At 51.9% G+C, this 13512-nt stretch overlaps 1 protein-coding gene across 5 annotated transcripts in view; it reads left to right on the top strand.

The window, feature by feature from the left end:
• The window catches only part of ARHGAP26 (Rho GTPase activating protein 26), a 141568-nt gene that overhangs the window by 101412 nt on the left and 26644 nt on the right, over positions 1-13512 (top strand). For all 5 annotated transcript variants that reach the window (XM_086621834.1, XM_086621833.1, XM_086621832.1 and 2 more), the window contains 2 exons: positions 930-1068; positions 6708-6861. In XM_086621834.1, coding sequence (XP_086477960.1) covers positions 930-1068; positions 6708-6861 — 293 coding nt within the window. The remainder of the gene's footprint in view (positions 1-929; positions 1069-6707; positions 6862-13512) is intronic.

The raw sequence follows: 13512 nt of genomic DNA, 5'->3' as shown, positions 1-13512 counted from the left end.
CGCTTTGGGGGAGAGATGTGACATTAAAATTTTTGGCTGACGCCTCTTGGCTCTTTAGCATTCATTTGTAGAAATCGGCGTGGTAGGTTTACGTGTGTGTGCGTGAGGATTTTGTTGTTGTTACGTGAAACAAACGGATTAGCTGCTGGCAGCCGCTGCCGCGGGCTGGCAGGTGGCATTCGATGGCTCTCGGCATGGTGAGGGCGGCACGCTCCAGACGCGTCACCCCGGCACCGCGAGGGCAGCGAGCTGCCTCCGAAACATGGTTTTCCTCTTGGCAACCCCTGGCAGTGCCAGTCGGGTGGAGCTGGGAAAGACACTGAAGGATGGTGTTTATTGTACTCCAGTGGTGGCAGACCTTGGGAGCGCTGGTCTGGAGGCAACGCTGCTGGTGTCTGAGCCTGGGGTTCCAGAAAAGAAACAATAAATAACCAAATATCAACAACAAACAAAAGTGCTGCTCCTTACGTTCATGCAGTTTTAAAATTCCATCCCCTTGAGAAAAATGCGATGACTCAGTTTTCTGACAGCTGTGGCTGGAAGTTGTGAAGACTTTTCCCAAGCTGGTTGGCATCAGCGGGTGCGAGGGCACCGAGGGCCGTGCTGCAGGACAGCGTGCGTGGGGACGTGGCAATCTGTGCTGGCTGGGGCACTTCACCGTCACCTGCTGGGGCACTGTGCAAAGTGCCACGTTATCAGGGTTCTTTGCATCTTGCAACATGTGTCTTGAGTGAAGAATAGAGGAGTGCAGATAGGGCAGGAATGTGGAATTTAGGAAATTGTACCCAAAGCGTTGCCTTGTTGAACGCACGTGTTCCTTAGATGCCGCTCTGCGGAGCGGTGGCGGAGCGGTGCAGAGCAGGCAGGTGGGCAGCTGTTCTGTTCAAAGGGGTGATGCCAAAGAACAACTTGCTTATTGTTTTTGACAGATATTTAACACGGTGCCAGAGACTGCGCCGTCGAACTCGCAGCTGCTGTTATCCCGCAAGAAGAGCACGGACTCAAAGCCGCCCTCCTGCAGCGAGAGACCGCTGACGCTCTTCCACACGGCGCAGCCCAACGAGAAGCGTAAGTGTGCCGAGCCGCTGCACGTGGCCAAGTTTTTGTCCTGATTGTGACTAATGGATTGTAATTCCTCTGCCACAAGACGTGGCTTTACTGGTGTCAATGGAAGAGACGATTCCCATAACAGGATTGGGCTTTGGTTTCCTCTGCCGTCACGTTGATGGGGAGTGTGAAGATCGTCTGGCATCCCAGCCCTTAACCAGGGGCTTGAAGCGGGGCTGCGTTAGCACAGTATAGAGTGTTGCCATCCCGTCCCCACCTGACGGGCCCGGCGCGTTCCTGTTCTCGTGTTCCCTGACCCCGTCCCCGCCGTCATCAGCTGCCGAGCTGTGCTGCTGCGTGCGGGGCACGAGACATGCGGCAAGGGTGGACGCCCTCCTGCGTCTCCAAAAGGCCACCCTTTTTGGATGCCCTCAGGCACTTTGCCTTTTACAGACAGGAAAACTCGGCCAGGAGGTTCTGCGTTTTTCTGAGGATCATCTACCACGGCAGTTTAAAAATGCTGAAGATCGTCTTTCCGTTTCTGTCACTAATTGATGCTCCAGACATTTAGAGCCAGTGCCCCATCCCTGCTCATGGAGCAGCAGAAATGCGTCTGCTCAGGCTGGTGCTTCGCGTTTCAGCATAAGCCCAATTCCCAGCTCTCCCGTTCCTCCTGGCTGTGTGCTCCCAGCCCTTGCCTCAGGCTGCTCCTGGAACTGGCCAGTTGCACAGGAAACTGTCCAGTTTACTAAAAAAGCAGGAGAGTATCCCAGTGAGCAGAGCAAGTGCCCGGGGCTCAGCTGGCTTTGCTGGGGCAGGGGGCTGAGCGCAGGGAGCGAGGAGCTGGGGAAGGCTGGAGTCACCCATCTCCCCAGGACTTACAACTGCAGGGTGGCCGGGGTGGCTGCTGCGCGCTTCGCTGGCTCTCAAAACGTGTGGGCTTGTCTGCCTCTGATTGAGTTACTGTTAATTATCAGGCACTCTCATTTCGGAGGATGTCATGACGCTGCCCGTGGGTTTAAGGAAGCAGTGGTGGCACCAAAGCATGCGCTGGAAATAGTGTGTCACACGACTCTCAGCGGAGCCTCAAATATCAAAAGCTGCTTTTGAAAAATTTCAGCCTAAGTGATTTATTTGCTGCTAACTAAGCAGTTGGTTGTTAGACTCTAGAGTCGCCCGGCTGCCGGAGCCTTCACGTGCCGCCCTCCCCTTGCCGAGAAGAGAAACTGAGTTCATTTATTTATTTCTGCATGCATTTATTCCCACGCAAAGCAATGTTTTCTGTTTTCCTCCTGACAATCTGTAGTCCCCAGTGTCTATGGGAAGCCGCTATCATTTTATTCAGTGTTTGTTTGCTGTCCCTGCTGCACGTGTCAGTTGAGGAATAATGGGAGGTTTCCTTTCTTACTGGTCCGGAGATGGGCCAAGGCTGAAGTGTGAGGGCTTGGACGGCAGCTCAGGCTCAGCTGAGCGCCACGTCGGCGTCGTGTCCTGAGCTGTGACATAGAAACAGCTCCGCCGAGACGCAGAAACACATCACAGCCTCCCCGTCGGGTTCGGTGGAAGCGCCTCTCTCCTTTGCAGGTGGCTGTCTTGGGGGAGAGGGACGGGGAGCCCTGAAGTATGTGATCACTTTGGTGCTCATGCCTCAAAATCTGTGTTGGAAGAGGTAAAGTCGGCACAGAGGAGCCCCAGGCACAACGGGAGCAGCGGAGGCATGCCACAGCAGTCGCTCATCTGGGAAACAGAGGCATAATAAGATCTAATAGCTGGAAATTGAGAGTAGACACGTTCAGAATGGAAACAGAGCACACGTTTTTTAAGACTGAGAGCAATTTAACCATAAAAAGAAGTTAAGTGGGACAGTGAATTTTCTATTACTTGAAATCTGTTCATCGACATCAAATACCTTTCTAAAATTTTCACTAAAATTCATCATAGAAAGCTGGGTGTAAGTCAAAAATTACAGTGTTCAACAGAGGGGATCATGCAAGAGAGCAGATTAAATAGCTATAGTGATTATTTCGTTGTTAAACATTTACATTTTTGTCCACAACTGGCCCAGGAACTGAGCAGATACTGTGAAACAGGTGTCGTTAACACGGCAAATAACACCATCTTGTTCCTTATCAGTTCTTCATTATAAATTTTGGCACTTTGCTCATATTTTGTTATGCAGAGTGCTTTTGTCATTTTTTCTGTGGTTGCTGTGGATAACTCTTATCAAAGTGCCCTAGATGGGGTTATCACCAAAACCTGCTGCTCTGCTCCCTGGCGAGGTGTGGTGGCTGCTGGAGGAGAGCCCGGCAGCTCTGCCTCACGTCCTCTCCATCAGGACTCACGAGGGCTTGGGTCAGTGGCGAAAACTCAAACTCACTTCCATGTGTTGCCAGTTCTTGAGCTGGAAGAGGGACCTGAGACTGGCTGAGCAGTTCAGTGATGGGAGAGCTTGTCGTTCAGCAAAGGGAGGATTGCAAAAAAAGTCCCAGTCCAGCTCTCCCGTAAGCCCCTCCTTTCCAGGAGGGTGGTTTTGGGGGTCTTGGAGAAAAGTTGCTGGTTTGGTTTGTTAACGGTAACGCTCTCGTTGATCGGAGCTGGGCCACCAGCAGAGAGGAGATGCAGGCAGGAGCCGGGGCAGGGCCAGGGGCTGGGGCTGTGCTGCCAGGGGAGTGCCAGTGGTCCGTGGCAAGAACGTGGTCGGTGTGTCCCCTCGCACCCAGCTCTGCAGGCAGTTTGCAAAGTGGCTCTTCTGCCTTCTGTGTGACGGAGGAGAAACAGGCTTTAGCTGACGGGCAGTTGTGCTCTTGTAGCTGTAAGGCCAAATTAAATCTCACGGCAAAGAATCCTTCACATAAGCTTTTAAAAACATGAAGCAAAATACAGTATCAGCCTTTTAAAAAGGAGGAAATAAAATAAAGCAAGAGTTTCAGATTCTGCCATTCATCTCCCTTCCTCTTTGGATGAAACACTTCCATTTTCTTGGCTGATAGGGGCTTTAATTCAATCCTGGCTGGCAGCTAGCTCGGAGATTAGGCGGACAATTGACACTGATTTGTTAGGCTTATGGAGCTTATTTTCGGACTTCAGCCTTGGGCAGAAAATGTTTGGCAATAGTAAGACGTAGTGTTAGACCACACTGCAGCAGCTCAGGTCCGCGCTCCGCACAGCCTCCGGCACGGCCCCTCCAGCCGGTGGGGCTCAGCAGGATCGGTCCCTGGGCTCGGCCACCTCCCTGCTGCAGAGGTGGCCAGGGTCAGTCCCAGGATTTGGCCACCTTCCTGCTGCGGAGGTGGCCAGGGTCAGTCCCAGGACTCGGCCACCTACATACTGCGGAGGTGGCCAGGGTCAGTCCCTGGGCTCGGCCACCTTCCTGCTGTGGAGGTGGCCAGGGTCAGTCCCTGGGCTTGGCCACCTCCCTGCTGTGGAGGTGGCCAGGGTCAGTCCCTGGGCTCGGCCACCTCCATGCTGTGGAGGTGGCCTTGTCACAGCACCACTGGAAACCCGTGCTGCTGGCTGCAAAACCAGAGTGTGATTTGGACGGGCCGTTGGGGTGTTTAGGTCCATGGGTACCTTAATTTCTCTCTTGTGTCATGTGCTGACTCCTGCATCTGCCTGTCACTGTTTGTGGAGGTCAGTGCTCGGCTTTTCTTCGCTTTTGCCTCTTATCTTCTGCGTGGATAATCTTTTTCATCACAAAGGGCTTATGCCTTCTGAGTCCCGGGTGGGCGTTTGTGAGCTTATTGCTTCGTATCAGAGGACCTGCCACTCTGGGGAAGTCGCTCTTCTTTGTGAACTTTTCCGACTCGGTTTTGGGAAAGCGTGGCTTCTCGTTTGAGCCACCAAATGGCTCAAAGCTGGTGAGATCGTTCGTATTTTCCTTTTGGCATGTCAGACAGTGGTGAGTTGGAAACCATGGCTGGGCAAAAAATCCATCTCACTACATTGGAGGAACAAAGGAGGAGACAGAGAAGTGTATGTGCTGCTTGTTCCCTTGGTGTTTTATTGGGGATGGAGGTTAATGAAATGCGATTTCAGGAACCCGTTGACATGTTTCAACGTAGTTAACATGTCCTTGGCTTTGGCTAATCTCTGGAAGAGAAGCTCAGCCTGAGCTAAATCAAGTTTAGCCCTGTCTCGCTGCCCTGTGGGCACTGATTTTGTCCAGGTACCAGGAGAATGCAGCAGCTCCAGGGAAGGAGCGGGACACGGAGCGTCAGACTCTGCCCCTTCCCCGGGCACCCGCAAACCTTTGGCCCGTGTAGGCTTTTCCCTTTGAAGCGGTGGCAAAGATTGCCACACGGCCACGCTGAGACAACGCTGCTGCCGAGCTATTTCACAGAAACGCAGACGATTTCTTTCTGCCCTGTGTTCAGGATTAACTTTTCACACATCCCAGCAGTTCCTCTTGCACTCTTTTATCCTTCCTTAAATGCGTGCAGGATATGGATGGGTATTACACGTTCTCCTTCTAACACAAGCAGAGGTGTACAATTTAAAGGGATTGAGAAGAAGGGATTCCCTAGTACTGTGTGCTTTTTGGTAGTAACTTGATCATATAAGTGTACACGGGAAAAATAGTTTCTTGAAAGATTTATCACTGAAGTAGGACTCATTATGTTTTCCAGCAGGTGACTAGTTCAGGAAAACATCATCACAGAAGTAGCAGTTCTCTGCAACAGGGCTGCTTTCCATGCCATCAGTGATGATAATTGCTTCCCACAATTACAATTACTGCTGATACGGAAAAGGCATCTTATGAAAATGAATTAATGTGATTTTAGGTAATCCGATGTAGAGCTGAGGAGGGAGCCCATGCTGCGGGTGTCGGTTTGGGATGCATAATATTTTCCTTCCTCGCTGCTGAAGTTATACAAATAAGGAGGAAATCTCATAACATAATGTGATAGAGGGAAACAAGAAGCTGTAAGAAGCCTCCACGTTGCCAGCAGAGCAGTGCCAGCGTTTCCCTGGCACTGCGGCAGGAGTGGGCATGAGGCACTGTTTCGGATCGGATATAATGCTGAGTTTCTGACCCTCAGCTGTTCTGTATTTTAGAGGAGCTGAGCTGAAGTGGAGTGGAGACCCCATCCCCTTTCCCCTTTCTCCTCTGCTGCTTTTGGGTTATAGTCCTGGCCAGGAGAGATCGATAGTAGTTGATGTCAAGCCCTAGGCTGAAGCATTTTTTGCTGAGATAAACTTTAACTGTGTGATCCGTCCTTTTCTTGTTCTAAAATGTTATCCTGCTCTGTCACACAAATGCTTAGTCCCTTGACAGTCACAGAGAAATCCATTCCTGTATGTAGTTTGCATTTTAATTTTTTTCGGGTTGCATGGTTCTTCCGATGTCTTTGGGAACATAAAATATTAATGCCTTGAGAAAAATGAATATTTTCTTCCTAAAAATGGTATTCATTTAAAATGTAGCTGCATCTAAAAGAAAAAAAAAGACTACCTGCTATTTCTTATAGTTTAGTGTATAATATCTCTGTAAATTAACTGCCTGTTTTCTGAGATGTGCTAAGATGCTGCCCTGCCTGCGTTAGGGCAGGGACCATTGCGAGGAGCGCTCGGTGCCTTCGCAGCAGCGTGCTCTGTACTTTTGTGTGTGATGGCAGCTGTGTGAGACGGCTGATGATTCTTGGGTTTTGATGTTTTTTTAGAGGAGAACAGGAACAGTATCATCAACTCCAGCCTGGAATCCGTCATCTCTTCAAACGTAAACAGCTTCCTCAACTCCAACAGCGCTCCCCAGCCCAGCCTGAACTCGAGTGATCTTGAACTAGAAGTAATTAAACCCAACAGGCCAAATTCACTGTAAGTACAGTGGTAATTAGTGTTTTATAGGCTCTCTGTCCTTAATCTTTAATCAGGGCTGCTTCTTACTCCGAGTCCCAGCAGTTTATTGAAGAATACAATTTAACATTTTAATTTTTAATGGGCACCTAGCATGTGCCCTGCATTTTTAACTGGGTCTAAGCGGTGGAATTAGTTACTGTGGATTATATCTGCCAGCGAGTTTCAGCTCTGATTATTTTGCACATGTGGAGTAGTTTTCAAGCAGAACTCCGCGTTGCTGCTCGAACTGCTCGACCCATCTGGTGATAACTCCAGCAAACACAAAGGACTTTTCTTCTGAGTTAAATTCTGTGACTGTTGTCAGTACAGTTGATCTCCGGCCAAATCTGTGCCATTGCTTCTGCTATTGCTTCCTTCATCTGGAAAGTTCAAGGGAAAAAATAGCGACCTTAGCAATGACTCCCTGGGGACGGCCGAGTTATTTATGAAGTCCCCTGAACTTGACACAGCTGAGCCCTCGCGCCGATGGCCGTCCCTGCTGGGGGAATTTCCTTCCTGCCGCGGCTCTGCCGGGCCCGATAGCATTTTCCCACAGAACCTCCCCTCCTCGTACATGTGAAGATCTGCTCAGATCTTCAAGAGCCGTTGCAGTCCTTGCAAGCTGAAGCCAATTTTCCCCTCGGCACTCCTCGGCACGCCCCTGCCCGTCCCCATGGATCGGCCGGGAGGAACGCTGCTCCCACCACGGCAGTTTGTAGCATTGCCGTATGCGGCGACCTTCTCAATTAAGGGAGACCTTCCTTCCCACCCCTCTGGTCCTCCCACAGGCTCCAAACACTTCCAGTTCCCACTCAACCGTAGAAGCCCCCAGTCCCTTGGGAGTAGATGGTGGCATTTTTCCTTTAGCTGCTTTCTTCTGGTTATCAGCAGAAGGATTCCTAAGGACTCGAAATGGCTCAGTGCCAGGGTGGGTACTGGTAGAGATGGTGAACTGTTGGCTCGGTTGAGAGCAGGGGTTGGAGTCTGGGGGGCTGAGGGTGCAGCCCTCGCTACCAGTGTGCGGGCACAGCTCAGGTGCCCGCCTGCGGTGGTCTGCACGGGCAGAAAGGTAAGTACAGAGCGGGCAACTGGCACTGCTGCCTGCAGGAGCGTGTGTGCGAGCAGGGGACAGGCTCTGGCTCTCATCCATCCGCTCTGCCTCTCTCCTCACCATTACTGCCACTAAAACCATCAGCTGCATGCAGACCCAACCAGCCCAGCATCGCCTGGCGCCGACTCGGGGAGCGGGGTGGGTACGGCTCTGCTCCGCGCCTCGCCTGCTCTCCCTGGATTTGCCTACTGCCAGAAAGCCGCCTGCGAGGAGCATCGTGGTGGCAGAATAGAGCACCCAGAAGGTAGGATGCCTCTAAATGAAGGTTGCACGTTACGTGTGTTATGCACTGAGTAAAGATGCGTCGGTATCTCATGCCCGTACTGTCGGTTGAAGCTCTGGAAGTCAGTCACATACCATTCCCCCAACAGGATGTTTTTAGTTTATTTATCCTTCGAGGGGGAAAAATATGATGTGACTTATAATACAGCGAGGTTTGTGAGCCTGAAATCTGTGACCTTACAGGAGTTATTTGCCACATTTGCAGTTTTTCAGATTCCAAGAGTTGCCTCTTCTTAATAATTTCTTTTTTAAAGGAAATCATAAAGAAGTTCAGCAGAATAAATCAGATAAAGCTATGTGGGGCTTTGGGGAACAGAGGCATCTTGCTGTTTCCAAGGAATTAATTGAGCAGACCAACAGTGAAAGTGTTTGCTTGCCACCAGTTAAGGGGCCTTTACAATTCTGCAAAGTGAAGTAGTGATGAGCAGAGTAGCACCAGCAGCTCTTACAGCTTTGGGGGCATTTGGTGCTTTTCCTCAAATCCAGAGATTATGGGATAATTTTTACACATGCAGGAATACCGAGTTCTCAGTCAATGTTGAGCTAAAGGTTGAAAAGCGAGTCTTAAGGTGAATAATACCACCAGGCAAATATTTTCTTCTCTGTAACCCCAAATATTTAAAATATCTTTAATCCACTCTTTCAATAAGAAATGAAGTGTCTGACTTCATTTGATTCTTTTTAAACAGTACGTGTGGATGTCGCTTCAGCCCCTCTGTGCCCACTTACCCGTGAGCACAAGTCTGTGCCCACGGTTTTGGCAGGTCCGTGGCATTTTGTCCTCAGCAGTCAGCACTCTGCGGGACGTGTTGGTTTGCGGTGGTGAGGATGAGGAGGGCGAGGAAGGCTGCCAGCAGCGGGTTTATCCCCCAGCCCTGTCCGGCAATGTTTACAGGCTGCGCTCCGGGTCGGCGCAGGGTGTCTGGATGGTGCCAGTATCCCGGCGGCTTTGTGGTTGCTGCTCTGCGGGACTACCCAAATAATATCTGCATAAAGCCACTTCTGGTTTTTTAACCAGCTGAGTCAGTTGGGCTTTGCAGGAAGCCCTGGGCAGCTACACGCACGGCCATCGATCCGCAGGATCTGTTGCTGCTGCGCAAGGGGTTCCGGTGCTCCCCTGGAATTACCGGCCCCACGGTCAGGGTGTGCGGCAGCAGGGAAGGTCTCGGGGTGCCTCACCCTCTGCGCTTCTTCAAAACCCTGCCCGATTCTCTGCCAGTCCTCTGAGACCCGTCTTTGAGCTCTGCTTCAGGACTTCGGGTTTTTTCTTGTGTTCTGCACCGTTTTCTGTACTTTTTTGGCCGTGGACCGGGGCCATCCTGTTTGAAGGCCCGTTCAGGAGGGGCTGGCTTTGCCAGCAGCCTGCCCCTGCGCTGATCAGCTGGCTGAGCTGGGAGCCAGCACTCGCCAAAATCCAAACCCTGCAGCTGAGGAGCTGTAAAATTCCAGGTGTGCGGAGGCCAGGAAGTCCTGCTTTCCTCCTCCAAAGAAAAAGGCATTTCTTTCTGAAGAAGAAACTCTTATTTAAGAGAACAAGCACAAAAGAATCCTGGATTTGGTGTTTCCTTCCCTTCGAGAAAGGGACCTCTGCCTCCCTAATGGGACGACAGCGAAGGTTAGTGAAGGAAAAACTGCTCCAGACCAACATTTGACCTGGTCCTTGTTTTCTGCAAAATGCGTCACTGAAAACAAACGGGCTGCTGGGGATTTCCATTCAGGGGAAATGCCTTCGTTAATTAGGACCTTTTCTTGCTTTATTCCGGGGTTTGGTGCCTTTAGATGTTGGTGCATCTCTCACCCTTTGGGTGAGCACGGTGACCCCCTGCATCCTGTCCAGCCTCACCGCCCTGCCAGGCTCATCTCGGCCAAAGCTGTCCTGTGATGGGTACCCACCTAAGGAGGGCAATGGGCAGAGTGGGCACGTGATGAGCTTTAGACATTAACGTTGCTTTGAAATCCTTGCTTGTGTTGTCTCGTGGCACCAGTGCATTGCCCATCAGTGCCTTTGTGTCACTTTCTTGTATGTGCCATGAAGCGGGCAGAGCGCCACAGCTGTGAAGGGGAAACCCCATTTCTTCTGCTGGTTACAAGGTTCCAAACTCTGGTCCTGTGCCCAGGGAAAGCTGCGATGTGTTGCCCCAAAGCGGTGTCCACCTTGGAGCTGCTCTCCAGCCCAGCCAAGGGCAGGGACAGCAGTGTGCCCAAGACCATCAAACCTTCATAAAACCATCACTAGTTGCCTCCTTCCCACGGGCCACAGCTGGATTCAGTGCTTCCACCTTCATCCTTTAAGCCGTGGTAGGGCCCAAGTGGGTGTCCCATGCTGCGCTGCCCACTGTGCCAGGAGCTGTGGCACAGCTGCTCACCCTCTGCAAAAGCACTTTGGGAAACCGCAGGGAAAGGAGTTGGATCGTTTTGATGTTCTTGCTTCTCATGACACTGGAAACTGATGTTCTTGTGGAAATAACTCCTGTTGATCTCAGTGGGAGACTTGTTGGAGTACAGACACTCAGGACTGCAGGTCTGGGGGAGTTCTTGTTTTCCTTTTGCTGCAGTCAGCACTGATGCATCCGAAGGTTGTCTTTAAATGCACAGTGCTAAAATTTGTGAGCATTCTCTGTGAAATGAGATGGGTTTTTGAGCTTTTGTTTACAACAGCCTCTTGGCTCCCGTGTAAATGCTCATGTATCCCCCATGTCTGCTCCACGGGGAGCTCGGCTGGTTCCTAAATCCCCTCCATGAGTGCGTGCCACTTTCCCAGCTTCTGGGTGCCATGAGCATCACAGCAGCCCCCGTGCTGGGGCCGAGGTCCCCCCACCCCGGAGCCGTTACCCCGTCCTCCTCCCGAGGGGAATGCGTGCGTTCTCAGGCTCGCCTTCCCTGGAGCGCCGTCCTCCTTCACCGACCGGGAGGGAAACTGTTTTGCTGCAGGGCGAAGGCTTGTCCTTCCCAGCCACCAGTCGGGGTTTTACTATGGGAATGCATTTATTTATTAGGGCTGGTTTTATTTTAATGGAAAAACTGCTCTGGGCAGGAGTTGTACTGGGTGAGTCAGCAGGACTCTGTCCCATGCCAGAGCTGTCCCTGCGGCGGGGCGCGGAGGGATGGGGCTGGCTGCCGCGGCCACCGCAGCCCCACCGTGGGGGATTTGTTTTTAGAGAAGCGTCGAGTTGCTTTATCCTGCCCCTGCAGAAAACGTCTTCCATAGAAAACATGGCAAAACAAGAACCCCAAGTGCTGCCTTTCTAGCGTAGATACGTACTTCAGCTGAAGCGGGGCAGGTCTTCACGCTAAATCGTGTGATGATGAAAACCAAAAGATTTAAGATTGCGGTTTTTGAAATCCTTTTTAAAAAGCTCCTTGCTATGGTGGCTCTGCGGTGGCAGAACCACAGAACCAGAGAACCGTACAGCTGTACCTGCGAAGCCTCTGACGTGGGGTGACACCTTGGTGGGTGTTGGCTTTGTATGTTTTGTTCTCTGTTTTATTTATTTCTAGCCTCACCAGTGTCCCCTGTATTATTCGAAGGGCTGTGGCGTGTGCGGGGCCCCGCCGTGCTGGGTGCATGGGTGGCAGCTCCAAGTGCTTGAATGTGGCTGAGGCCAAGCAGAGGTGGGTGCTGCAAACACAGGCAGGAGTCCTATCACAGCCTCATTAGAATCACCTTTTAGTGCTTAAAATAAGCACAATATCTCAGCCTTAAACCAGCCGTTGGGTGTCATACTGGGTACTTCTGGCTGACGTCCTACCTGCGACTTGCTGCAAGCTTTTACAGTTGTTTGCAAAGCTGAACAACTGGTGTGTCACAGTTTGGAAAATAAACAGTGGCCAAAACTTGCTGGAGAGGTAGATGGAGTCGTGAGGGTTTCGGAGTCTCCTGTCACAGTCATTTCTTGTGTGGGGCTGTTCCGAAGGCGGAGTGGGGCCGGATGGTGCACACCAGGTAACTCCATGGGCTGCATTTTTGCGTTGCAACTCCACGAGGTCGCCAGCCTGCACTCCCGTAGGTGTGAATGTGCAAACAACGCCTGGGGGCTTCTGCCTTTTCTTCAGAAGGGGAGGTGAGCATCAGAGGTGCACAGGAGGGGCTCGGGCAGGTAGCAGAGCACCCAGATTCGCAGCCAGCTCGAGGGATGCTTGCCCGGGTGCTGCAGGTGCCCCTTTCCAGCGACAGTGTGCACCCCCTCTGTTGGCCCACCTTGGGCAGTGCTGGGATGACCTGCTGCTGCTCCCCAGGGGAGCCGTGGTGGATGGCTGCTGGTGGGTAGACAGGCTGGCTGCTGTTTCATGCCCAGAAAATAGGACTAAAGTGCAAAAGCTGGACACTTAATGTTTTTTGAAGTCCGTGGCCACGTCTTTGCAGTAATGTTTCCCAGTGGTGGCTCTGAGCACTTATTTTATCCCTATCCCTTGCCCTTTTTAATCTTTTCTGCCACCGCAGGACTGCTCCACTGCCTCTGCCAAAGTGACGCGCAGCCTGGCAGGACTTCAGGAATGGTTCTGAACAGTTGCTTCCTACAGGTTTCTAATGCTATCCTAGAGACTTGTTGATTTCTGAAGTTGTAGACCCCCTGTCTCTGTTGGAAGATGATTTAGCAGTGTTCTCAGAGGCAAAAACGTCCCACTTCTGGGCTGCCTTTGTGACAGGGTGCCTGGGAGGACCTGGCCGTTTCTGCTCGCCTGACCTCTCCTTCCCCAGCCATGGGCAGGGATTCCTGCCAACCTGCCCCTGTGCCTTTGGCATCGCGAGTCCCACGGTACGCGTTGTGCCGCCGTCGGCCGCTCTCCCGTGCGTGAGGTCGAGCCGGCAGCGCTGTGCCCGTCGCTCACCCTGCCTCCGCGACGGCTGCATCCGAGACCCCACACTGTGCTGGGCAGAGCTTGGGGAGAGGGGACCTTCCTGCAGGTCCCCTCATGAACAGAGGTGGTACTTGTGCTTTCTGCAGAAGCTTGGCTGTTTTTCCCGTGCAGCATCACCTCGATTTAACGCCCTAAGTGAGCGCTGTGGAGATCCGTAGAGCATCAAGGAGATGCAACCGACCTGACAACACTGTCTGGGTCTGAGGGTGCCTCCTCCTCCCTACACCTTTCTGGGAAGCTTGGATTTAGTCATCCCGTGTCTGTTTGCATTTTACTTTGTTTTCCCACTGACCGAGTATGGCTGTTTCTTGCCCTCCCCAAGTATGGAAAGAAATGAGGAGCGGATCTAAGCTCTAGCGGTCATGAAAAAAAGAACC

Source organism: Tauraco erythrolophus, chromosome 16, assembly GCF_009769465.1.
Source record: "Tauraco erythrolophus isolate bTauEry1 chromosome 16, bTauEry1.pri, whole genome shotgun sequence".
Classification (NCBI taxonomy): Eukaryota; Metazoa; Chordata; class Aves; order Musophagiformes; family Musophagidae; genus Tauraco; species Tauraco erythrolophus.
Note: the sequence above shows the minus strand (reverse complement) of the source record. Positions and strands in the feature narration are given on the sequence as shown.